Source organism: Buteo buteo, chromosome 1 (genome assembly GCF_964188355.1).
Source record: "Buteo buteo chromosome 1, bButBut1.hap1.1, whole genome shotgun sequence".
NCBI lineage: Eukaryota > Metazoa > Chordata > Aves > Accipitriformes > Accipitridae > Buteo > Buteo buteo.
Genome location: NC_134171.1, coordinates 78,729,581 through 78,756,561, shown reverse-complemented (window position 1 = coordinate 78,756,561; position 26,981 = coordinate 78,729,581). Strand labels below are relative to the sequence as shown.

The window sequence follows — 26,981 nt, the reverse complement described above, 5'->3', positions numbered from 1 at the left end:
TATAATGTTAACATTTTGGTCCCAGTCTTACAATTATTTTTTCTTTTGCTTAGCTTTTTCTTGTGTGCAGTCTACTGGGTATAAGGTTGAGTAAATGTGAAACTTATGCAAGATGGGAGGCCTGAATCCCTACTGAGACTAGCTTATGTTACAAAGTTGATTTTAATTTCCTTTAAGCTCCGTGTCCTTCGAAAAGCATTTACTATCCTTGTCCAACACCTGAAGCGTTTTATCATGTTCAGCCGTCTATAAGTCAATGGGACCGTGACCCAGGGGTATGTTAGAAACGTTCTAATATCACATGGGAATTTCTAATGCGGCTGCAACAAACTGAAAAGCTGACGACTAGCTAACCCAAGTCCCTTCTTTAATATTTCTTAGCAACCTAAATATTCTGTTAGCCAACATTTAGCCAACATTTATTATAGCTCCTCAAAGATATTTTCCAGACTAGGTCTGATAAGTTAACTGTTTTGCACTGGAAGATTACAGAAGCAGTTGCAGAATAGGAATGTTAGAGAATTTATTTGGAGGAGATCTGTACAGCAACGATGGGGTCGTTACTGTTGCTTTGGCTGTGGGACATTTAGGAAGCACTATGGTTGCATGTGTGCTGGTGGTTGATGGCAGTGCTGCGGCAATATATGTGCGTAATAACTATGCAACTATATGTGTGTATTCTCTATCTTTTGGAAATAATTGGAGCGCTTGTATTTTAAAATCTAGTATTTCTTTTTGGATACCAGCGTTTGGCAGGGTAATTGTACTGCATTTGCGTGTGTAGGTGCCTGTATATCTGTATAAACATTTAAGAGTACTTTTGGAAAAGGACTTTCAAAAAATTTGAGGTTAAAAAATTATCTTAATTCTCTGTAGATTTGGGGTGATAGTAGAAAAATGTATGTTGCAGGAGGAAACCCGGCCTCATTTTAAGCATCAGACTTCTTCTTGCTTCTTAGTATGAAGTTAGAGGGATCTGGAAGAATTGGAGAGATTAATTTTTAAAAATTGTATTAAAAAGGGCCTGTTTAAGGGTAGAGAAATTAAGCCTTCCCATGTGCAGTGGAGGGGGGAATAGCCCTGGAAGAGCAGTCCCATTGCTAAAGGAAGATGTAGGTGCGTGTGTGCCGTCCGCAAGGGAAGGTTGTGTGGTAAACAGTGAAGCTTTTGGCGTGTGCCAAGAGCGGGGCTCCTGGTTTCTGGCAAAGGAGGGTAAAACCCTGCATTTTTGGCACTATCTAGCAATCCCCAGCCACTTTGCCCAGCCTGCTTCAGCTTCCGTGTACCTGCTTAGCAGAGGGAACTTTTGGGTTGAGCTGCTGCCTGCGCTCGCCCCGGCCTCCTGTACTTTATGCATAGAGTTGGGTGCTACAGGGAACACATATACGTCATTTGTGTAGTGCATCTGCCAACATATGAGCCTATGCAGGTTTCTGTGTATGGTCCTAGTAGCTCTTAGGTCTAGTATCCTTTCAAAAATAAAAAATTACATAGTGTGTGGTCACTTGTTTTTTATACTGTTTCAGAAATAAAGCCTCTTTATGTGGAATTAGAAGGATATTATAAAGAACACAACTGTTCATGAAATGTACTATTTATCACAACATGTGTGCTTAGTCTCTTGATTTGATTTATGCAACGTCTTCCTTTTCTGCATTCTTTGTTATACATGTGAATATATGTACACACACATATATAAGTATGCGCAAACATATTTATGTGTCAAAGAATTGCCTAGGAAGAAGGTAGTACATCATCTGGTTATTCTTTTTAAAATATTAGACGCTTTAATGAAAATAATAGAGTTTATTTCTAAAATGCTTTTTGTTACATGTAGTTAAGCAATTTGAGCAAATTTTCCATAAACTTCAAGGTTACCAGAGCTAATTCCAAACTAAAAAAAAAAACCAACACCAAAACCAAAAAAAACCCCCAAAAACCCAAAAGCCTAGAATAGTTTATGCCTTGTCTGTTTAGGTTTTTCGCATACTGGTGATTTCAAAACTGGAGTTTTCTGTTTCTCTTTTTTTTTTTTTTCCTGGTATCTGGAAAATCAGCTGAGTTGAAGGACTGATGATACTATTATGAGGCAGTTGGTCAACACTCAGTTTCTTCTTATTTGATGGGGAGAACAGAAAAATGTAGAGCAATTCTGCAAAATACATAACTACCTGATGTTTTTATACTGCATAGGGTGGTGTAAGCACTTGACTTAGATGGTCCTAAAAATGAAAGCTTGTCTGACTAGTAAAGAAGCTGCATGACTTCAGTTATCTTAAAAATGTTTACTCCAGATATCCACATTGTGTTAAATTCTTTACAACCTACATAGCACGGTAGTAGGTAAAAAAACCTCAGTTGCTTTACTGAATACCAAGAAATCTTTTGAAGGACTAAGTCTCTGATTTGCTTTTACTCACTTTGTATGACTGATACTGTTTCAGGGATTGAAGGTGAAAATAAAAAGCAGAAAGAATTAAGATAAAAAGATGGATCCCTGTAAATTCAAAAGAACAGTATATTCTTTCCTTTCTCCAATTTTCTAGGAAGGGAAAGCTAATGCTGTGACTTTTTTTTTTTTTTTTTTTAAATCAGCTCTTCGAGTGCTGGAAATGTAGCAGACCGTGTCTTGGCTCAGTTGTTAACGGAAATGGATGGGATAGAACAGCTGAAGGACGTGACAATTTTGGCAGCTACAAACAGACCGGACATGATAGACAAGGTACGAATAGATGCACTGTCATATATCCTGTTCTCTTGAGAAGACCAGATTTTGGTTTAATTCCGTCCTCTTGTACTCTCCAGACTGTTGTCTAATCAATTTAATGATTAAGAGTAGAAGTTTGAAAATGAAGATAAGGCAAAGGAAAAGATTATGGCCCTCACCCCCCCTGAATTTTTAACAGAAACAAAATGTTTTGTGATAGCCTTAAGTATCTGTTTCCTAGAAGAAATTTTCCTTAAATCAAGCTCATTGAACTTGTGCAACAACATTTCTGTCAAACTGCTGCTGTGGTTTTTGCTTCTGTTGTGTTTGTTTATGCAGGAGTTTGCTGGAGTTTGTTGGTTTCATTAGTTACTTCCTTTCAAAAGATTAAATATCTCCTGGTGCCATTAGCCTGCTGCCAGCAATACAGTTTCCAACTGTAAACAGTGCAATTTCTCCTTAGATCCTGCGGCAGCTCTGCTGGAGCGACAAGAACATTTCAAGTTTGTAAAAAGGGGAGGGTTGTAACACTTACTGCAGAAAACCTCCAAACACAAAACCAACCCAGCAGCCCTCTAGAAAATCCACTTTAAAACAGTCTACCACTGCTGTGTCTTCTCACAGCTAAGTGCAGTAGACGGACCAGTCTGAAGTGATTTCCTTTAAGATATGTTTTGTAGTGTTGGTAAGGTTCTTTATTCCACAACTTTTCACCTTTACAACATTAATGAATTTGATGACAAGCTAATGAAATTTATTTTTCCTGATCTTTTCTAGGGTTTCTTATAAGTTTCTTAAATATTTTAATGCTAACAAATTCTCCCATTTTAAACTGTTTCTGGAATAGTCTTTTCTGTTTGTCTTGGAGCATTCAGGGGCAAAATACATACAAAGCACACACTTTTAAATGAATGTCCATATACACATGAAGTCTTAAGAAAAAAAGTTGTATTTTGGCTCCAGAACACAGACTCTTCCCTTTTGAACTGGAGGAAGCCACACAGCTGATGGTGTCTTGACAAAGGCTTACTTAGAGCTTACTTACACATTATCTTTGTGCCTACCATGCCAAAGTAGAGCTAGCAGAGTTTTCAGTAAAAGATGATAAAACTCATCAGTGAAAAATATGCTTGTGCAAAATTGAAATTTTCAAGATTCCACTTTTGTGAAATTGATTTCAGTTTTCTTTGGTGACTGTTCTTTGGGGTCAGACTAAGCTGAATTTGAAACAAAATTCTGTTTGTTGAACGGAGAGGAGATTTCCTTCTGTGTCAGTTCAACATTGTAGGGTGTTATCTCCATCACCACCTGGTAATTCAGTTCTGTGTCATTCTCCTGTTTGCTGGATATCTCTTGGGCCCACAGTGAATGCTATTTTCTTACATTTTAGTTTTATTTTAAATTCTGGCTTACTGGGACAGTATTTATTTGAAATATTGGCAATATTGGGATAGTACTACCATGTATTAGGGGTGCCACCCTGCAATACCAGGAACTTTTAGATAGAACCTAAGTTACTAGATCACTGCCAACTGATGCCACTACATCACTGATGCAAATCTGGACCTCTCAGCCTCGGACTGCAAGTTTTCATTTTAATATGGTGGGTAAAAATTTGACATCTTTTGTGCATCTGAATTTTATGGGGTGGTAAACTGTTAAGAACTAACAGCACAGTTTTGTTTAGATGACAACATATCTTATGTTTTCTTTCCTCAAGTAAAGCTGATAGTCTTGACTCCAAATGTAAAGAAGAGGGAAAAAGTTGCATCAGACAGTGCCCCCCGCAGTAGCAAGCTGTGTGACTATAGGAATTTTGTTAGCAAGAAGCCATGAATGGATGTTTTAAATAAAAATCTAAAACTGTTGTTACCAAGATATAATGGAAAAAAAAGTTCTGGTAACTTTGTAGAAAGCATTCACTTATAGAATAGCAGAGCAAAATTTCACCAATCTGGAGGAATGGGATTTTAAACTTTGATTTAAAGGCACTGGAGAATCTCATTTGAGTTGGTATTGCTCACATCATGCTTCACCCAGACCAGACAGGCTATACCAGGCCACCATCTTCTCCTGTCTCTATGCAATATTTGCAGTGCACGAGTTGCACTTCTGTTTTTTGCCTCTGGAAGAAAGAAGACTGACACCAGAAAGCACTTGTATTGTGAACTTCACTTAATGGAAATCTTTCAGTATTGGCTTTAGTTTACTTCGTGATCAGTGATCCCTTTGAAAAGGTAACATTTTGTTAAATCAATTTGATATTTTATATGGAAATACTGGTTCAGTTATGTATTACAATAAAGGAATGTCATGTTTTCATAGGTGTATGTACAGTAATTTTTAATGCATGAACTTTACATATGGTATAAAAGCACAAGGCAGTCTGTTTTCTCTACTTCCAGAGACTGGGAAGATATCTGGTATGCTTTTTGTGACTATCTTTTAGCTTTTCAAACCAAGAAATGCTTGAGGAATACAGGCTTTGTAAGTTTTTATATTACATGCCTACAAAATTGGTAATAATGCATTCAGCATCTTCATTTATGTGGCTGCTTCTTAACTGGCAAATATGTGATGATTAATCTTTTGTAATTTGAAAACAGCACATGGGAATAGCAAATGTAAGGGTACTCCCCTGAGCCTAGTGCAGACTTCATCATCCCTGCAAACACGACAGTCTGTTGCTTTTGGGTAGTGAATAGATTTTGAGTCAGACGTTATAAAGTTATGTTTAATGGTAAACTTGTTTTGACTTGTTACAAATGTCCATTAATAAGGTAATTTCTCTAAGATGTCATGATTGTATTGAAATATTATTCCAACCTTAAATTGTGTCCCATGTTTGTAGCACTTAGCTACTTTGCATCCCATTCAAGTGATGCTGGAAATACTTTGGGTTAGTTTCAATTTTTCATAAGAAAACAAAACCGGCACATACTGTTTTCAGCCATGTATGATACAGAAAGTGATTTCTCTTGGAAGGGAAATATTCTGGAACAAGATGTTCTGAACATTCTTTGAAAGTGATACAGAGACAAAACACTCTGAGTCAGTAATAATAGTAAAATCTTCCCTTTTATTCTTCATTCTATAAGTAGAATTGATGAGCAATAATTGGTGAAATACTTTTTGTTTTTGGTAACTTACCCACTCAGGAGTGATTTTTCATACCTAAAATGTTTTACAGTAACTTTATGGAGCTGCTTATGAGTCAAAGCTTGTCTGTATTCTCCCATGTATCAGTTGGCCTAACAAGAGAGATCACTCACCCCCCAAAACCTCACATAAAATATTTTGAACACTGTGTTTAAGGTACTTAGCTTGAAATTAAATGTTCTATTCAGACATATATGTGGACAAGTTTTCAGGTGTAGTCTGACAGATCTCCATGAAAGAAAACCTAGACCAACTCATCAGGTTTTGTGTGTCCTTTTTTAGTGGAACCTGTTTTCCTAGCCTTTTAGTAATGGGCTTACTTCTTGGGTGAGAAGGGTGACTTGCTATCAGTACGTGCTCACGCAGGTATCTTTTTTTCTCTTAAGCAGTGTTTCAATCTCCATTAGCAAGGGTAAAGAGAAGGAAGAGAGACTGTCAGATCAGCAGGGACCTTGGTGAATGTTTTAGCACAGGAAGCGAGATGCATGTTGCTGCGGCATCAGATAGTTTTACCTCCTGCTGGGTCAAATTTGAATGTCAAACACATTAGCTGTGATGTAAAACATGAGGCGCTGAGTGAAGTGATGGCCTGTGGTATAGGATGACATCCTGGTGCTCCTGACAGCTTCACTTCTCCTTATCGTGGGGTGCAGAAAAGATGTATCCTCAAATATGCTATTTGCATAAGAATGACAGGATGTGATAGGACAAATGAAGATTAATGAGATGCTGTGCTGTCAACGTTGCCCATTGTCTCTAGATTGATGACGGTCTGGATTTTGTCCGTGTTCACGGGCTTCAGTGTAGTTTAAACGTGGTACGTTGAATACAGAAGAGCTGATTCTTTACGAATGCTTTGTTAGTACGGGAGGGCTTGGCTCCTAATTTCAAAGCATCTTGCATGTTGGTATAAGAACACGTGTTCTGCGTATTGTGCCAGTGCAGAGGATTTTTGCTGCCTCCTTTTGCATATTTATTTTGCCTTTTAAAAACTTCCTGCTCCCTAGCCTTCCTTCTCACTTTCTTCCTCTTCCACCTTCTCTTCATTCACCTGCAAGTTTTGCTGTTCCTTAGATAAGCTCTGTTGGCTTCACTGTATTAACCACTGGGTTTGAATTTACCTTATTTGGTTTAAGAACCACATGGATGCTATTGAGATCTCTGTTCTGCTTACGTGAACAATATAAAAAAAACCTGCAGCCTGTATTCTTCCTAGCAACTGCCAAGCATGAGGAAAGGGAATAAAGCTCCTTTGCCCCATCGTTCACTTGGATTTGGAGGAGTCTTTTGGGCAAAGAAGTCAAACAGAGGTTCATCAAGTTGATCTGACCCTCCAAATGTTGATTACTGTGTAGTTATGGGACAACCTTAATTTAAAGTGGCTTGTTTTGATGAAAATAAAAAATGCATGATAGAGCCATTTGGCAGAATGAGTAAAGAAATTATAATTTCTTGCCTGCAGCAAAAGTAAATAATCTTTCCTCTTTAAAAACATCAAAGTTCTGTCTTTCTGCAGGCTTATGGAAGAAATTCAAATATTTAGGTTTTCAGTTTTACAAGTTAAAAGGAATAGGAAAATCTTGCATATTTATTCATTATTGTCTGGAAATGTGTATGTGCTGTTATAAAGCAGGTGATGCTACAAGCATATGTAGCAGGCAGATGCAGTGGCACAAACTTAACTCACTACCATGTAATATATTTTCCTATTTACATATTTGCCTATTTGTGATTTCCATTTTGGTCAGATATATCTTACTAGAGGTTCTTCCTATGTTACAGCTTTGACTTGGTAGGATTTCAGTTTTCCCAAATATGGAACTGTAGAGTTACAACCCACGTAATCCATCAGTCATATGCTATGTTTCCCGCTGTGACACCCCTCCAGTTGATCAAAGATTATAAAATACTCTAGGTTGGAAGGAGCCCCTGGGGGTCTTCTGGTCCAGCCTCCTGCTTCAGCAGGGCCAGCTTTGGTGTTTGGTCAGGTCACTCAAGGCCGGTCCAGGAGAGTTTTGAGTTTCTCCAAGGATGGAGACTTCACAGCCTCTGGGCACCTGCTGTGCTGTTTGACCACCTTCACGGGGAAGATTTTTTTTCCTTATATTTAACAGTCTAGCTTGCTGTAACTTTTGCCTGCTGTGTACCTCTGAGAAGTGTCTGGCTCTGTGGTCTCAACAAACCATCCCACCACTCCCTGCTGCTTTAGGTATGTGAAGACAGATAGAATTGTACATGGAATTGTGAAGGAGAACGGTGATTTTTTTTTTTTTTTTTCCTTCCCCTGTCCCTAGTACTCAAGTGGTAAACCCCCTAATCAAGCTGTGCCTGAAAGAAGGCCCCACCTATGCTGAACTGCTTTAGGGCTCTGGAGGAGGAAATGTAAATAACTCACTTTTCCATTCTGTTCCGCATTGGATTTGGCTCAAGGATGAGCAGTCAAGTGTCCTTTAGCCTTGCAGTGATACAAGATGAGCAGGGTCCCAGGCAGAGAAGGGGGATATGATATGTCTCTGGCTGTCATTTCTCAGCATTGCTTCTGTGCAGATTTCATCCAAATTTGGAAGATGGGACAGAAGACTGGGTGCTTTTTAGAAGGAGATGGTGCTGGGACACTTATTGCTTGGCAAAGTATTTTATGACAGTTGAATAAATTAGTACTAAGTAAACACTAGTTAGAGTGAAATCTTTTTACATACTTAATTTGGCACTGCTAGGTTACTGGAGATGAAGTCCAGTCTCAGGATTGGTAGAGATAACTAACAAGTAAGTTGCTAAACTGCTTTGCTTGCCAGATACCATATTACTGAAATCAGTCTTCATTTGTAGATGGGCTTTGTAGGCACCAGGAGAATAGAACAGGTGGGAAGGTATTTCAGAGTAGGAATCAAAGTACGTAAATGTCTCTCCACACTGCTGAACCATTAATTATTATTTTTTTACTCTAAATGCTGAAATGCCTCTCTGCTTGTCAAAGGGCACTCCTCATATTCTTGTAAAGCCCTGGGATTAAAAATAGTGAGATTTTGTGGGTCTTCCTTTTCAGTCAGCCAGCACCTAGAGTACTTACATCATTTTGCCCAGGTGCAAGTATGGTTCTTTGAAATAACAGAAGATGTGGGATTTCTTTTGAAGACAAGATTGTTCTGAAGCATATAACAAATTTTCAGAAAATGAAGCTTTAGGGAAAAATGATATCAAACTACGTGCCATTGAAAAGAAGATCTGATATTTGAAAATAGTTTCACAATCTTGGCACCATCACATTTTCCATCAATTGGTTTTCTCTGGTATGTGTTTGGGTTTTTACCCTTAATCTTGTTAAACTTGCAACTCTGACTAGGGCAAAGAGGTGCTCTGGAAAGTAGCTGTTTCTCAAAGATCTAATTTTGCCTTTATTAATATCACATATTTACACTGTAGGGTGATTAAGAGCTTACGAAGTTTACTTAAAAAAAGAAGAGCAAAAGAGTGAATGAAATGATTTAAAAGTTGTCACACATTCTTTTCACCTGCCAAACTGAAATGACTAAATAGACACAGCTGATGAGCACTGCTGTTTACTGGCCTAGACTTCCAAGTTGATGATTTGAGGCTGGATTTCATAATGAACCCATAGTCCCCAAAGAGCCTGACCACTCTGTTTGAATGCAGAGGTAGTTTCTGTGTTCATGTACATATGTATGAAGTTTCTCTTTAAGTCAAGAACTAGGTTTTAAGATTCACCTGAATCTCTCTCCCTTCCCCCGCTTCCTTCCTCACTGATGAAAACTTTGTTTTCTCATGAGTAGAGCAAATAAAATATTTCCAGGTGTGCAAAAGTGATTTTTGTTTCCAACTATTCGATTGTCAGAGTGTGGAGGGCTGAGTAGTAAATCAGCCTTAAGGCTGCTATGGTTTTAAAAAACAAAATCTTAGTGGTGACAGCTGAAGAGCACAGTGACTTTTTCACTCAAGATTTATTACTTGCCTGAAAAGAAGGGTTGGAGGGAAAACTTGCTGGGCTGCATATTTTCTCCTTTAACAGATATACTATAGGGCCAGGATAAGTTGGCTTTATTTTGTCTGTGAGAACATACATCCAAACAAGGTATGTAAAAATACAATAGTTTTACTTCAAATGGAACAGAAAAGTAAATATGCCTGCTCTTATTCTTTATAACGGAAAGCATTCTTTACATCAACTCAGTCATGTATTTTAGCATCACTAATACTTTCATAAACTTCTCTGCAACATATGCCAGAAAACTAACTTGAAGGTATCAAAGCATATTTATTTCATTTGGAAAAGTACAAAGATAGGAAAGTAAAGGCCGAGGGCCAAATTTTGTTCTTATTCATAGCTCCTAGACTCACAAAGTCCAGATGAGGAACACAGCGTGTTAGAAAGCCTCCATATTATCAACAAAGTGGGAAATTCAAAAGGCTGTCAGATTAATGTTTATTGTGTAAATACCATCCCTCAGTTCAATGAGTCTGTAACTGTGATACCAGCTGGGTGTTTTTGTTTTGGGTTGTTTTTTTTGTGGATTTGTTTTTTATTTTTTTTTTTTTAAACAGTAACATGGAAATGACACTGTATTTGTAAGATAACATGGGAACATATGGGGTTAAAGTGAATCATGCCTCTAAAAATGAGGTGCGTTTGAGCAGTACCCGTAGACTTGGTATAAATTCCTAAGTGTTGGGTTAGGTCAACTCTATTCTTCATGTGGGTTTAGTGACAAAGAAAACAACTTTATTTAGAGAAGTAACAGTAATTTTATGACTAAGTTTTGTGTACCTGTACAGCAAGTTTTAACTGCTAAAACTTGTGTGTGTGCTTATAAAGGTATAGATTTTCACTTCCAGCTTGAATTACGTGAGAACAGCCTACGTGATGATAACCTCTTCCTTCCAAATCCTTTCAACTGACTCGTCCCACTTTGTGTCAGTGTTTGGGTCCTGCAGGGGTGGGGTACAGCTGAGTAGCTCTCCAGCGATGTGTGGTTTGGCTTGGTTCCCGTGGGAGCATCCTCAGGAGCTTGTCAGGGCCTTGCTGGCTTGTAGTTGGGAATACTGGGCTTTGTGGCAGATACGCAAAGCGCAGCAAGGCATATTTCACAGTCAGCGTGTTGGATGGCATGAGTCTTTTTATATTTAATAAGCTTCATTAGGGTAGTGGTAACAGTTGAGGAAGTGACATTCCAAAAAGTCTTGGTTCTTAAATATTTATGGGAGTGATGCTGAAAAGAGTGTTAGTGTAGTACCGTGAGCTACAGGAGCTAGAGGAACAGCTGCAATTATGGTACTTGGGCTGTAGCCATGGACACATTTAGGGCTTGCTTTGCAGTTGGTCTTCTGCCCAGCTTTCCTCTTTGTGGATGCAAAATGCACAGTATGTATGTAGTTTTTTGTGTATACAATATTAAAATAGCATTATAGAGAATGTTGTGTTTGAGGAGCACCCATGAGTTAAGAACTGCCATAGGTAAGATTGCGTGTACAATCTTAATTCATTCTTCTTTGTGCATGTGCATCATAATGCAATCTTTAATTACGTTAATTAAAGTGGTATTCATTGTGCATGATTAATTAAATTACATTAATTTAGAAAATTATTTTTACAAGTCATTATGATCACCTCCACTTTAATTACCTTACTACTTGCACTTCCTTACTTCTGAGGGCTTTGATTTACACTGTTTAAAATCAGATGAACAATTACTAGTTTCTGGGGCGCAGTATCCAGATCCCATTGTACGGTGCCATATTGAGATCTTCGTGGTTATCAGCAGTACAGGACCCTCTAGATCTGCTATAGAAAACTTGTTTGCTTAAAATAGGTGGTAAATTGACAACAATATTTAACTCCTTTGCTGTTTTTTGGGGGTCTAGCATGCAGGAATGGGACTTTTACCTGTTATCCAGGATATTTTCTGACAATATAAGAATGGGTAGATAAATTACTTTTTCAGTACTAATGTTTCTTCCAACTTTCTATAAGCATAACTCCTTCCTTATATTCTTTCCTTGATGTTTCTCCCTATTCAAATTGCCTGCTATCTCCTTATGCAGTATCCTCTTGGTATGTATTTCTTACGTCTACTGACTTCATGATCTTCAGCAAACTATTCGTCTAATCTCAGCATGATTCTTGCTTCTAGTCTTTTTGTTCAGTTGACATCAACTTTTTTTCCCTGTGCTTGTGCTTCTCATTGGATACATTCCTGCCCAGCCGGGGTTCTCCAATGCTCTTTTTCCTCCCAGGCTTCCACATCTACAGTCCTTTCTTAATGAGCATCAGTTTTGCCCCAGTGTCCAGGCTCTTGGTTTTCAATGTGTTGGCTCCTCATATAAGGCTTTTCTTTATTGCGGAGTCAGCTCTGGTGTCCTTTCCCTTCCTCCTGCTTGACTAGATTCAAGTGACTCCAATAAGAGAGGAAGTAATTTTCCTGTTGTCATTTTGGGAGCCTGGATCCAGCACAGCCTGCAGACTCCTTGAACCTTGGTAGGATCAGCGTTTGAGTGGTCAAAACTTGGAAAACGTATCTGCAAAATGTCAAGAAACGTCACAAAGCTTTTTCAAATTGAGATGTTTCAAGTCCTTCTAATCTGGTCGGATCTCAAGACCTCCCTCTAAAGGTTAGGGTGAAATAATTGTATTGTTATTAATTTTTAAAAATTGTAAATAAAGTGACATTTTTCCTGGTCTCCTTCTCATGCAACAGCTGAAATGTTTTGACTGGAATGTTACAAAACAAATCAGTTGAAGGCAGCCAGCCAGCTTGGAAAGGACAAGAAGGTCAAATCTCAGAATAGCATAAGCTGCTAAATGTATGATTTTATAATGTAAAATGTTGAGTGACTTCTATATTAAGTGTTGATACTTATCTCTCCCCTAATAGGGTGGAAGCTGTTTCAGTAAAAATGGAAGTCACGGTGAAATAGAAAGCCCAGCATTGTACACATCACTAGCTTGGTATCGATCATAACGGAGTGCAGCTTGGGAGGATGAGGTGGCCAGTGTAGTTTCATTGTTTGGTTGTACACTTTAAGGTGGTTTGCAGTTTTAGTTTTAGGTCTAGAAAACCTTTGAACCTCAGAGCTTTATAATGAGCAAGTTGGAATATGATCAAGCTCTCTACATGGGTAAAGGACTCTATAGAGCTGTTGAATTTAGGGATTAGCTGATACACACTTGTTTCTCAGTGAGAATATTAGTAATATTTTGCTTAAAGTTCTTTATGGATATTAGATGCTATGATTAGCAGTCCATTCAGTCCATTCAGTTGAGAAGGACTATTTTTTGTTTGTGACATCTCTGTGGGGAGAAGGAAAAATAGGACATCATAGGCAGAATTTCCACTAGTTTGTTTGTTTGTTTGTTTGTTTTTGGTGTTGAAGGAGATTCAGCTTTACATTTTATTTGCTCTATCAGTGATGAAAGATGGATGTCTCGCACACATGACGTATTTACTGCTTAGGGATAAGTAGTAATACCACTAATGTGCAGTGCATATAACAATGAAAGATAATAGGTTTGTTCAGGAAAAACAGGTTCTTTCTATAAGATCCTAGTTATTAAAGAAATAATTCTGAACATCAAGCTAAATGAAGACAGTACTATAATAATGTGGCATAAGAGAAAAGGGAACAATCTGGGGTCATTGTTTCATAATACATCATTTTCATAAGGTATGTAGAAGGATTGTTATGCACACATGCTGGAGTGCAAAGCTAGGGCTCTATTCATGTCCAAGTGAGACATTAACATCTCTTATGAGCAGTGGAAACTTGGTGGATGACTATTTAGGTCACTGGAGTACCTCAGGGTTGCATATGCCAATGTAATTTAATAAAAAAAACTTGTTTGAAGTTCTGTATGATTTGATGTATATACAAGTGTAAGAGTTGGCTCAGAATCATGAGAGTTTGCTAGATTTTTGGGATAACCTAGAAAAACTTGTAGACTACAAGGTATTTGAAGGTGATTGAGAGAGGAGGGTCTGAAAGTCAAATAAGTATTTTGATTGAGTGGTGCCAGGCAATGGCTGGTAGGACTCAGCAGTTCTTCTGGAAATCTGAAGTGACTGCTCCTTTCAGGGGTTATGTCTGTTACATGCTCTTACTTAGCTGAGGAATTTAATTAAACAGGGTGTAGTTACTTCTTGCTTTGTTTTAAATATAAGTGTATTCCCTCCATGGCAAATTAAGCTTTGTGCTACAGAGAAGCATATGCCAGATGTACAGAAAAGATTTTGAAAAAGCCCTCTCTTAATTGTGCTTTGTACACACTTTATAACAATATTCTGATTGCTGCCTACAGCATCTTCTTGAATTACTGTTCCCTGTCACGTGCTGAAAAAGGTGATTTGGGAACTGTCCTTTTGTTTTGGTGATCACGCAGTACTGACAATTCTTGCTTTGTATTTCTCATCTCTTTTAAACCTAAAATGAACTTCTTCGGTTTTAATAGCCACTGCTTCAAATAGGATGTGTGTTCCATTTTCCCATTAATAGCCTCACTCCAAGTTCTAATTCCAACATTAAAAAAAATCTGTTGTGAAAATAGATTTTAGAAAATAGAAAGAATCTATTATGAAATTAATTATATACATTCAAGTGACACTGCCACTGCTGATATCTTTTCCCTGTAACCTCATGTCAATAGCTGTAACTCTCTACAACAAATAAATCCCCCTATGTCGTCCCCCCACCCCCCCCCCCCCCATCTGCTTTGTTATTTCCTGTACAGGGAGTTTTACTTTGGAAACTGTGTTTGGGACCTGGGTTGGCAGGATGATAGAAAAGGACCTCAGAACTTGTATCAATGCCACTAGGCTTTTTCTCAGGTGAAGACACAGAGACAGAGAACTAATGGAGTATGAAGGTAAATAAACCTGTTGAAACACTGGGCTCTTTATTCAGAGGGCTGCAGCCGTTGCTGACATGCATTATGGCCTATGTATGAATACAGTTCTATGTCACCTGCAGTTGTACCTTCTAAAACACTGCTAAGAGAAGGGAAGGCAAATTAAGTAGCCATCACTTCACAGGTGGAAGAGAATGAAGTGAAACATCACTGTGGCTTTCTCATTCGTATGTCATGGACAAGTCTAAAATCAAAATAACTATGTGGGCATTTTAGAACCTATTTCTGAACAGAGCTGATGATAATTTTTCACTTTCTCTCAAGAAATAAACAGGAATGATGCTTTTCATGCCAAATCATGCCTTTGTGCCCCCATTCTATACGTCTCTGTGCTCTGTTTCTGGCAAAGCAGCTGGTTCTCAAAACAACTGATGTGCAAACCTGAAACTTTACCTTTCCCTAGTGCACACCCTTCTACCTTGCTGTGAAGCTATGTAATCTTTCCTTTAAAACAAAACAAACCAACCAACCAAACAAAAGATCAACTTCCGAATAACTGGAGTAGGTGAACAAGGCGGTCCTATGCAGAATGAAAGGAGAGCCAGCTGTTCCTTAAACAGGAACTGGTTTATGCCTTTGATCATCCTTGCTGCCCTTCTCTGAAACATTTCCAGATCTATTATATCCTTTCTGAAAGAAAGGGGCCAGGATTGCATACAGTATCCGATGTGTTGGGTGCAACATGGATTTGTATGGGTGTGTAATGATGCTTTTTGTTTTGGTCTTTGCTCTTTTATTAGCATTTCTGAGTTTTTAACACTTGATTTGCTTTTTTGACTGCTGCCAAGAACTGAGCTAAAGTTTTCATCGCTGTCTATTAAAACTAAAAGTGGTAACGATTCATCTCAGAGCCCATCCATTTATATATGAAGGAAAGGTTGAATTTCCCATGTTCATTACTTTGCATTTACTTACACTGAATATTATCCAGTTACTAAGTCTCCTGAGTGTCTTGGACAGTTCTCTACCCTCAGTCTTCATCCTTGTTGCTTTGAATAACTATATCATCAGAAATTATGGCTCCTGTATTACATCATTTCATTAGTATTAGGCCTCGTAAAGGAGATGCAAATTTTATACAGGAAAAATAGATGAGATGAAGGGGTCTGTATTGTGTCGCAATAGAGAGGTAACATAGGAAAGGCCTATACCCTGCCAGTACATGCTGTTATCTATAGACAGATCCTGACAAGCACAGTTGGACTCTTATTGGAAACAGAGGAATGAGAGATAAAGCATCACACAATATAATGAGCTTAAGAGAGTTTGAATTCCTTTGCACTGTTGCACATTGATTCTGAAAAGGAAAGGGAGAAGAACAGTAAGCATGGCACTGTTTTTGCTATGTCTTGTCAGAAATGACCATGATAGGTGAGCTGCAGGTGCTGGTGTTAATATGTCTGTGGAATTAAGTCCTGTGACTGGAGGAAAAAGAAAAAAAAAAAAAAAAGTCACAGATTGGCTTCCAGCAGGCTGGGAAACCTATTGTTTTGTACGAAGCATGCTTTTCTGTTAGAGCTATTATACACTAGTCAGCATTTATTAAAAATAAGCAAGTAGAAACAAAACAAAATGTAAAAAAAATTTTTTTTAAAGAGAAAAATCATTCTAAAAGAAGGCTATCTCCATACCACAGTGTACCTTGTCATTGCATGGAGAGCATGAGCATGCCCATCTCTATAAAAAGAGGCAAATAGTGAAACAGGCAGTCTTTGAGAGTAACTAGCTGGTATGGAAAAATCAATCTGCAAGGAGGACCATGTCTTTACAGTAGGCAGCAATGCACGCAGAAAAATGCTGAATGCCAACCCAGTCTGGGGGAAAACACATGCTGACAGTGATACAGAAAATGGAGGTTATCCCAGAGTTGGGTCTTGCAGACAGAGAGAGTATGCTGAAGATTGCAAATAGCTTAACTGTGTTTCAGAAGTTGTTTTTCTTAGCAGTGAATACTTTCTGCAGAAGTCACCGAGCGAGAAGCAGCAACATTAGCTGGTTTGCAAGGCAAGTCTTATTCCATTACTTAATAGGGAGGCACGTGAGATATGTAAGCAAGAACACACGCCAGGGTGTGTGTGTTCATCAGTCAACATATGAGGTGTGTGTAATTGGCAAACACACACCTTGGAACACGTTACTGCACTTATAAAATAGCCATTTATTTTAGTTTTATTAAGGAATGCAAGTACTCTGTGCTAGCTTACAAAATTATCTCTTTTTTTTCTATATATAAAATTGAAACACCATTCTTTCATGCATTTAATACTGAAGTGTGTTAAAGTCTTTAAATACCTGTTTTAGTGCTTAAGTATTGTTTTGATCTGATATCTGAGCTTCTCTGTTGTCTTCATGCACTAATGATGCCATTGAAGTGGGTGTGAGGAAATGTAACTGGCTTCATCCTAGATTTCCCCATTGATTCCTATTCCTTGTGCTCCTCTGAGCTTCCCTGCCTGTACTTAGAAACAATGCATTTCCCAGGGGAGCTAGAGTGCAACTCCTATTCTTCACCCAGAAACATTGGCTACAGAGGATATTGCTCTTAAATAATGGTTTGGTTCTATGAAACAGAAATCAAGATAAACCGTTCATTTCTTGAAGGAAAGGTATGTCTTAGCTAGATTCAGCAGTACTGGCATGTGCTAAATAATGCACTTTTGCTGTTTGGAAAATAACTAGTGATTTTGATTTTCTTGCTCATGTGTGCATTTTGCTATCAGAGTGTAGACTTGCCACATCAACAGGGAGGTATTTTATGATATTGCTTCAACTGTCTGCCTGCTCTCCAGAAAAAGTGTTGTCAAGGGATGGAAGAGCACAAAGAATCAGTGTATATAGGTTTAAGTATAAATAGGTTGTGCTCCTCACTGCAATTATGGCTAGCGTAGTGCCTATAGAAGAATGACACCTTTTTATTGAAGACCTCTATATCCTTTGTGCATCATGAACAAGAGTGCTTGTAATAGTGATGGAAACAAAGTAAAATAGCTGTAATTGCTGTAGGCACTGTACTTGAGGCATTAGGTGCTGCTTCTTCACTGCTTCTTGAGAAAATTGCTGATAAACATTCATAGAGGACAAAATTCTTCCCTCTTCTATGACTGTGCAACCCCACTGCATCTGAAGAGATTTCAGAATTATGACTGAAGGGGAAGTCTTGTGACTCCTCGTTTTGGGTTACTTGTATTTTTGGGTTACTTTTATTTCTAGTGGACAGAGGAAGAAAAGGAAAGAAGCCACCACTGAAGGTCCTAGATCATTTGCAGGATTTGTACGAGATCATTTACAGGTTTTGCAGAGAATAAGAATCTGTTATGTCTTTGTTTTGCATGTGAAAATAAGAGTATGTTTCACAGAAGATGCCACATCACAAATAAAGAAACTGTTTAAGCAGACACGTTTCCACAACAAAGGCATATTTTGATGTGATCTGCCAGCAATGCTGTGACAGAACACAAATAATGTTGAGTTCTTTGAAAAGGAAAAATATGAATTCGAACCATTAACCTTGTGAGACACTGAATATATTTTAAAATAAATTATTTTAATTAGTATTAAAGAATAAAAGTTGCGGTTTGATTCAGAATCGCCAGAATTTGTGTACCTGAAGTTCTGGGCTCGTAGAAAAATTCAAACTCATTATTCAAATGGCAGCCTGGGTTGTTTTTGTTTTGTTTTGTTTGTGGTAAGATTCCCATGGGTTTACTTTTTATTCATGTGGATCTTATTCTCATAAAAATACTGATACAAAAGAACTTAACCTGGAACTTGGGCAGGTTTGCTGGAACTCCTTCAGTCCACGCTCAAGCTTTTGTAACTGTTTTATCTTCCCCTAAGCCAAAGATTGCGTTTGTTACCAACACTGGAATCGTTTATGCAGAAGCTTTACTTTAAAGCTAAGCGTGTATTTGAATGTTTGCAGAATTGGAATTTTAGGAACTAGAAAAAGCTGACTAAAGTTAGTATCTGATCAGGCAGAAATATACCACGGATACAAACTGGGCTGAAACAGTCATTGTTTTGGCAATTCTGAATCCTTTTTGTTTTAACATTGTCTGCTTATATAAATATTATATAAATCTGTTTATATAATATATTTAAATAATATAGATATAATAACTTGATTTTTTTTTTTTACCTTTCTGATATAATAAAGGAATGAAAGATCTACAGCTTTGGTGTAGGAACAAATTGAGAGGAAGAAAAGTGGGATGGATATAAGAGCTCTCCTGCCTCATCAAAGATGAGGGAGAGAATGAAAATAAAGCAGGTATTTTCTCAGCCAGATGGTCCTCGTGCCCTGAGATGATAACTTTCTGCACATGCACAGGCTGCTACCTATGACACTTATACAAGCTAAAGCTGTTCTTACTAGGACAGCTATTCCTATATGAACAAGAGAATAAATCACTTGAAGTCCTGTCCTCATCCACAGTATGGTCACTTCCAAATAGGATGGTAGGCTTGATTGTATTCACATCTCGATTCCATCATTTCAGTATCAGCAACCCATTCAGCCCTTCATGAAGTATATGCTTTCTTGAAGGAAAGAAAGCAGCAAAATTTGAGGGTCTTGAAAATGAATTTGGTTTCTTTTGTGTGTCTGTGTGTGTGTGTGTGTGTGTGTGTTCATTGAGATATGATGAAACAAAGACTTTACATAAGAAATATTTTTGTGGCAAAATGGATTGTTCAGATGTTCTCCCTTGTGGAGGAGTATAAAGGGTAGCCTATTACTATTTTATATTTTCCTTGTTTTTTTAATAGTTGCTTCAGCTATGTTTCTCTTTTCTTTAAGGAGTAGCTATTGTACCTGATTCTGTTTCTTACCATCACAATGGTCCTGTGTGTTACATGCTTTTGTTTCAATTGTCATCTTATTTATGCACACTAAATTATTACATTTTATGTGTTTATCTAAAAATTAGCTAAAGGATGCTAAATACCAGGGCATTTGGTCTAATTTGTTTTCTTTAAACATAAATACCTGTTATCACTAATTCTCTCACTTCTTTGCTACCAAGAACTGAAGGAAAAACACTGAACATTTTGAAAGCTTTGTGCACATGTTTTTAAATAAGTCTTCAAGTTCCCAAAACATGGGATCAGCAGATGGCAGTCAAACCAAAGTTCAATCTGTTAGCTTGCATGAAGATTTCAAAATACTGTGCCTGTAGGAGAAAGTGGAGAGGGAGAGACTGTGTGACTGAGTTGTGTCAGAAGAGATGTTCTTACACATTTGTAAATAAATATAGGTTTGTCAGACCTTAGAAAAGAGGAGCTTTGATTTCTGCCCATCTGGGATTTGCATGTGTTTTTTGTTTCAGGTCTTTGTACTTGGGAAGCTCTTGAATTTTTTTTGACTGCAGCTGTGGATGTTTTGAAAAGATCAAACTGGTGATTGGGTTGTCTCACTTGTATTCTAGAAATCTGTCTATTTAAAAATATTTTCTTATTCAACATGTGTGAGGAAAGAGCTTTGCTTTTATGCCTGGAGTGTCTGTCTCACTACGGGGTAATGTGTTTTTTATTAATCAGTTTATTTTTTTACAAAAAAACATACGCTTCTCTAATTCACGGTGGTTAATGCTTATAAAAAAGATTTTTTTTTTTGTTAATTTTTAACTTTTACTTTAATCGTGCTGTTTTGTAGAATACCAGCTAAGTGGCTGAAGAATATTCAGTATTATAGGGTATTTTTATTTACATCCTGTTCTAAATAATGCTGACACTTGTACACTGGTACAGATGTATTTGAATAGTTGATGGAGTAGTTTCCTGAAGATGCGCCATCCATACGGCATAGTTGTTACAAGGCTTAGTTAGTGAAAGCATGAGAACCGAAAGGAGTTGCAGAGTGCAAAGTATCATTAAGCGTTTATGGTACTATTATTCTGTTCTATTTTCACGTTTTTCTTTTTTTCACTTTATAACACATCATCAAACTTTAACCCTTGCTTTTTCTCATTTTTTTTCTCATTTTCTCATTTATATTGCAAATTCTGTCCTCTGTTGTGTTCTGCCTACTATTAGGAGGGGAGGGGAAAAAAACTAAACACCAAACAAGACAACGAAACAAAAAAACTTGTGGAAAAAATACTCAAAGGTTTTATCACGAGTCAGTATTTTCAGTTCACATCTGCCTTTCCCCTAAAGGGGTTAACACTGCTTATTAATTGAAGAGCACAGTTTATACTAAGCATTATTTAACATATACTGGTGGTATTACTGTACTTCCTGTTTTGTATTCACAATAATAGGTTTCTGAAGAGTTGCCTTTGTATAAATACCTCACTGACATTTTAGGCAAGTATATTCATGTCTTGGAGTAAGCACGAAAGAGTAATGTGTTGGAACACTGCAAAAGAAGGAAATCTCTTTGTGTTTCATAAATGATACCCCTAAAGCCTTTTAAGAATATATGTTTTTAAATGACAGCTATGCATTTGTTTTGTTTCTTTACTTTTTGTTATTCTGGCTTGAATTGGCTCTAATAAGCCATAAAGGGAAAATTGTCGTTTCGGCAAGGAATCTTCTCTGCAACTGTACTGCTTTGCCAGTAAGCCTGAAATACTGTCATACAGAAAAGCAAATCTGCAGAATGTATCTGTGTTAAAAGGAAGTGAAAGCTTCAGAATAAACTTGAGCTGCTAATGCAAGTACTAATTTCCTTGTATATCTATTAGTCCCATTTAAAGTCACTTGCAAAAAATAAGGGAGCTGGGGGGAACCCAGGGAGTAAGGGTTTTCAGCAGACTTTGTGTCCAAGTTTTGTCTGTAGTGGTTGTGGAACTGCAAAGTTCTTATGATGGCCAAAGCTGATAATACACAATGGAGATCAGGTCAGAACTAATTAGGTTTTATTATCAAAAGCCATTTTCTAATGCTTACTGACCATCTGGTTATTTCTGAAATTTATTTTGAGTCTCTAGAGAAGGAGAAGATTAGAGATAAAGGCAATAGGGACTTTTTTACATTACCTTTGAAATTAATAGAAAATATTTAGCTTCTGTTAAGGGGTTGAAAGTCCTCTGATAATGTTTACATTTATTATTTATTTGTTTAGAATGCACAAGATTGACATCCTTGCTGGAGTCTCTAAATCAGTAATTTTGCGAATGACCCTCTCTAAGTCTTATCTGCCCCCCAGGTATTATTTATGCGTACTGTTTGCACCATCTGAACTTTTATGGACATTAGTGGTGTACAGCTCCTGCGCCATGGAGGAAAACGCAGTGAAGGAGCCTCCTCTCCTTCAGAATAGCTCCAGGGATCAAAGCCAGACTACACGCCTGCTGGTGAATTTGGGCCGTGCTTGCAAATCTGCTTTGCACCTTGCCCAAACCGAAGGTACAGGGGTGTAAACTATGTCCAACGTAATGTGGTGGCATTTAACATTTCTTGTGCAAGGTGACTCTTGGTCTGGGACTAAGTGATGTGCCTGGCAATGGCAAACTGGGTCTCTGGAGCAGAGACAAGGCTCTAGTGCTGTCAGTTGCTGTGGTCCCTCCATCCCCTCCTGTTTTGTGCCCTGCTCTCTCCTCCTCCGACCATTTGAGCTATAGCAATGTGCTGTGAACAGGTGAAAAACACCCACTTCTTGACTTGAAAGAGCTCGCTAAAGGGCCTCATTCTCTCTGATCCTCTGAACGCTCTAAATCTCTGCAGCAAAAATATATGACAATCTGTAAAGACTGGTAAGACTGTCTTCTGCGATGGTTGATGAAGGACATTTTGCCTCTTCCAGGATGGCCAAGTCTATGTAAATGGTAAAGACGGAAAGGTATATTTGGCTCAGGAAAACGTGTTTTAGTTGAATTCTTCCACCCTGGATTGCCAGAGAAATGCAGGGCAGCTTTTGTGTCGTCAATGAGGAGGAAAGTGAAGTTCTTAAGGATCTTAATGGGCCTGTTCTGGTTTTTGAAAGTAAGACTCAAGAGTGTGGGTGATCTGGGCGTAATCCCTGCAATTTTTCTTCCTTGAAGAAAGGCAAAATACGTGCAAGACTGCTGGAAAAACATGCTCACAATGGCCACTTGCACTAGGCTTGAAAAGGACTTGTGTCCATCTCTCTTTCCAGTGCTAACTTCTGACCAATACTTGTGTAACATGGAAAGGTTACGCCTTATCTCGTTTTAAATTGCCCGCAATTATTGCAAATGCTGCTTTCCCTTCCTACTCTCCTTCAGCTTCTTGCTGAGGGAGCACGGGTAGGGTTTTTGCCAGCGTGCAGTGGCTGCCCAGTATTTTCCATGCAATCATGCAGCAGCAGTGAGAATCCTATCTAAACAGATATCCCATCTAAACAGATGCTCTAAAAATAAGTCCCTGTCATGTGGCAATGGCACAAGATACAAGAAACTGAGAAGGCGAGTCAAGGGAAAAGAGCAATTGGAAGAAAATAGAAATTGTTTTGTTTTCTTCAGTGGGAAGATGGTGTTGCCATTACGGCTGTGTTTTGAAGTACTGCGCTTACATCTATGGAAACATCGTGTTATGCAGACGAGGCAGTGAGACAGTAGGGTGTATCCAAATGTTGGTGGCAGGAGAAAACAAAGAAAGAGGAGTATGGGATATAAAAGACAGAAAATAAGTTGTGTAAGGGTTACTAGAACAATAATATTGCAGTTGTCTGACATGACACTGTTTAGCCTGGGCTGTATCACTGGTTCTGTTTTCTTTACCTTTTAATTAGTTTTTACCATATGATGTAGGCACACAACTGCTCTCCAGGACGCGTGAAGTGGTTTCTTGTGTTCCAAAATGCATAGAAAAAAGTAAACCAATAGCCAGGAGGCTAGTTTTTTCTCCTTCAAATTTAAGCTGCTAGCTGTAGCTTTACGTGTTTGTCAGTTAAAATCTCTGATGAAAATGCTGTGAAAAACAGTCTCCTGTCTTCGTGCTCTCAGTTTCACTTCAGTTTTCATCTGGTCTGTAAATGACACTCCAAAGATATTGTGTGTTTAATCCTGAAATCATCTTTGTCCTGTTTTATAGTGTGAGAGGAAAAAAAATGTGGGGAATTTCCTTTTAAGATACCCTTGTTTCCTGCTTTCTCTTTAATCTCCATACAAGATATGCTTCCTAGAGAAATGTCATCTGGCAAAAGACTAGCAGTAGCAATGTTGTATGTGCGGGCCCTGAACTGAAAAGAAATTCAATTGTTGCACTCTTGTGCAAGGTAATGCAAACTACATGCAAACTTGAATTAACAGAAATTTAAGTAACTTGGCAATAAATCTCCCCTGTGCACTAATTTTGATTTGTCTGTCTGAAATCCTGCTCGTGTCTGATCTGCTCACAAGGTTTGTACAGTTGTGACCGTGCTGGTGTAGCTGAACGTCCCCAAGAGCTGTGTTTTTCTAGCTAAGCTGGCAGAAGGCTCTGGTGAAGCAGCAACATACTCTGACAGGAGGAGATTTTCTGCTGATGTAGCAGTACCTTTTTGCTGAATGATGTGAGCCAAGCCAAAAAAAAAAAAAAAGAAAAAAAAAGCCTCAATTTTTTCTCGTTCTTTGACTGCTGTGGTATCAAAACCTATAGGTACCACTAAGGAAATAATGTCCGACATTAACCACTCTAACTGAAATATTCTGGGCTTGCTCTTTGTTTTGGGCTGACCTGTTTCTTTAAGTTTTCATGACAATGTTGTAGCTGATTCTGAGAATTCAAAAAAAAAAAAAAAGAGGGAATAATTTATCAAGATTAAGTCTCTGAAAAACTCCAGGCTCTTCATCTTCGGAGCATTGGTGATGATCCAAACAGGAGAATTGCTTTCCCTGGAAGGATTCACCTAGATCTGGCCATGCAAAATGTATTTTCTCAGCAAATTTAATTAGCTTATCACAAAATTCTGCAAACATCTTCTCTGTTTTTTGGGTAGCCTGGACAACGTACTGCTTTCTGTGTGTTAAATGCAGTCTCATCTTCCATGATGTCTTTTGTCTGTGAAGCACAAAGCTAGACTTTGGGCTTGGAGAGAGGGAAGAGGTGAGAATTCAGAAGCTCCCCCACTGTCCTTCGGGGGAAAGAAAAGGGCAAAAGTATTAAAAAAAAAGAAAAAAAAAAAAAAAAAGCATGCGTAGTCATCTCTTGAGTGAATGTTAATTCTCTGCATTTTATGGTCATTGTGGCACGGTATCACAGACCGAAGGCAAGCAAGGAACGCTCACCCTGTTTGCAAATGACATGATTGAGATGTTGCTTGTGGTCGTATTAGATGCTTGTGGAGAAGCAGAGGTCTAATTGTAACTGTACCAGAGCTCTTAAATAGCATCCATGTAGTCACCCAGACTTTCAGAGAAGTCTGCATTTGGTTGTGATGCTGGTAACCACTGGACCACATTCCTCCTTAGGGGCCAGAAAAGGAAGCCAAGTCTTAAAAGAAATAATTTCTCTGCTGCCTTGCAAATAGTAGTATAATCCACAGGCTATGTATCTGTGGTAGGGCTTTCGAGTGACTGGTCCACGTACAGAATAACATCCTCCTGCTACCACAAATTGTTCTCTCCATCCCGATGGAAAGTATCTGGTCTGCGGATTGGCTATTTGTATTAGTATATGTAGGAAGGCTACTGGGAGCCCTGGTGATGAGGACCGTATTGTGTTGGGCACCGTACAGTAAAGAGCCTGTCCCTGCCCACCATAAGAGGTGAGGACCCCAAGTTGCTGTTTTGTCAGCAGTGTGCCACATGATTAGGCTCTCTGGTTTTCCTTGCAGATAGCTCTTCTTCTAACCTTCAAAAAATACGTAGAGAGAATCTGATAAAAGATACACTAAGTCTCTAAAGCGAGTTTCTGGGAGTTTACCAGACCTGCATGGGCAGCTGCAACCTTATTTTGTTCTCCTTTGTGTGTATGTTGTAGGGCCCTGCCTGAGATTTCACGAGCGCAAAGTATTTGTTTGAGGGATTACTTATGGATGGCTCAGTGCCAGTGAAAATATCTGCTCTGAGTGCAGCAACAATCAAAAAACAAACAAAGTGTTAAGATATACGCTGAGCAGTATAGGGATGATATAAAAATAGTTTGGTGTTATGCTCTCGAATGGAATAATGTGGCCAGTGCTGATATGGTGCTGTGGAGGAGGTTCGGGGATCAGTAATCTCAGTCGTTTGGGGAGTACAACAACTTCCAGATAAGGGAACATGTCTTTTATTGTTATAATTTTAATCTTGGCTGAATGTGAGTAAAAAGAAGGCAAAAGCAAACGCAACAGTGAATGGGAAAGAAGATGGAATGAAAATATTTATCTGTATTCCTTGTAATTTGAAGGAGATAATTATGGTGAGTAGATAAATGGCTAACTGATGGATAACAGTGCTAATTAAGTGGCTAATGAGAGAACTGAATTTAAAAAAGTATCAGAGAAGAGAGAAATAGCTCTGAGTGATCACTGCCGTACAGTGTCAATGAGATCAGCATCTTAGCCAGATCAACAACGAATTTTCTATTTATTCAGGTAATATTCTTGATTAGTAATAATAATCCTGATTTCAAGAAGAAATATGTATAAATGTGTTTTGTCATGTCTATGTTTTAAAATGAACTTAAGTCCTTATAATTGATGATGTTAATCATCCTCTGCTTCCTGGAGCTTGGAGGATCCTTACCAAGTAGAGACTGAAGGTTTTGATACACAAGCAGCAGCAAAAGTGGTCGTCTGCATTGTGGTAACTCTTCCTTTGCATGGCACATCCTTCTTTATTTGCTGCGGTAAATTGTGGTAACTTACCCATCTTGATTTGAGTCATAAGCGGCCGCATTGCGGGGAAAATGTGCGTTCCAGCCACCACTGCAGGGAAGCTGAAAGGCAAAACGTGGTTGCCACGTATAAAGTGTAAAGGTATGCAGCTTCTTGTCGTCAAATGAGTCATGGTGGTTCCAAGTTTGTAAGTACATATCAGCTTGAAGGATGGAAAGTATGTAGGTAATGTTTCTTACCTGATGACAATCTCTCTGTCAAAGGTATGTGTGAAATGAGATGTTAAAATAGACAGGTATTGTTTTTGTATAATAATGCCTGCTCATTTTTTTGTTTAGAGCAGTTTCTTGCTTTATACAGTACTTTATGAGAATATGTTGTTGCAAGCTTTTTTATTATTATTTTATTTTTAGTATTGCTTTTGCCATGTTGGCTGCAGAAGTATTGCCAAATACTGAGCTGTAGCAAAACCACATGGGATTAATCAATATGTTAAA

General features: G+C 38.2%; 1 protein-coding gene across 1 annotated transcript in view; it reads left to right on the top strand.

Annotated features, from left to right (window-relative positions):
• AFG2A (AAA ATPase AFG2A) overlaps positions 1 to 26,981 on the top strand; it is a 208,260-nt gene that overhangs the window by 59,714 nt on the left and 121,565 nt on the right. The window contains exon 14 of the mRNA XM_075036893.1: positions 2,596 to 2,722. Within this exon, the coding sequence (XP_074892994.1) occupies positions 2,596 to 2,722 (127 nt within the window). The remainder of the gene's footprint in view (positions 1 to 2,595; positions 2,723 to 26,981) is intronic.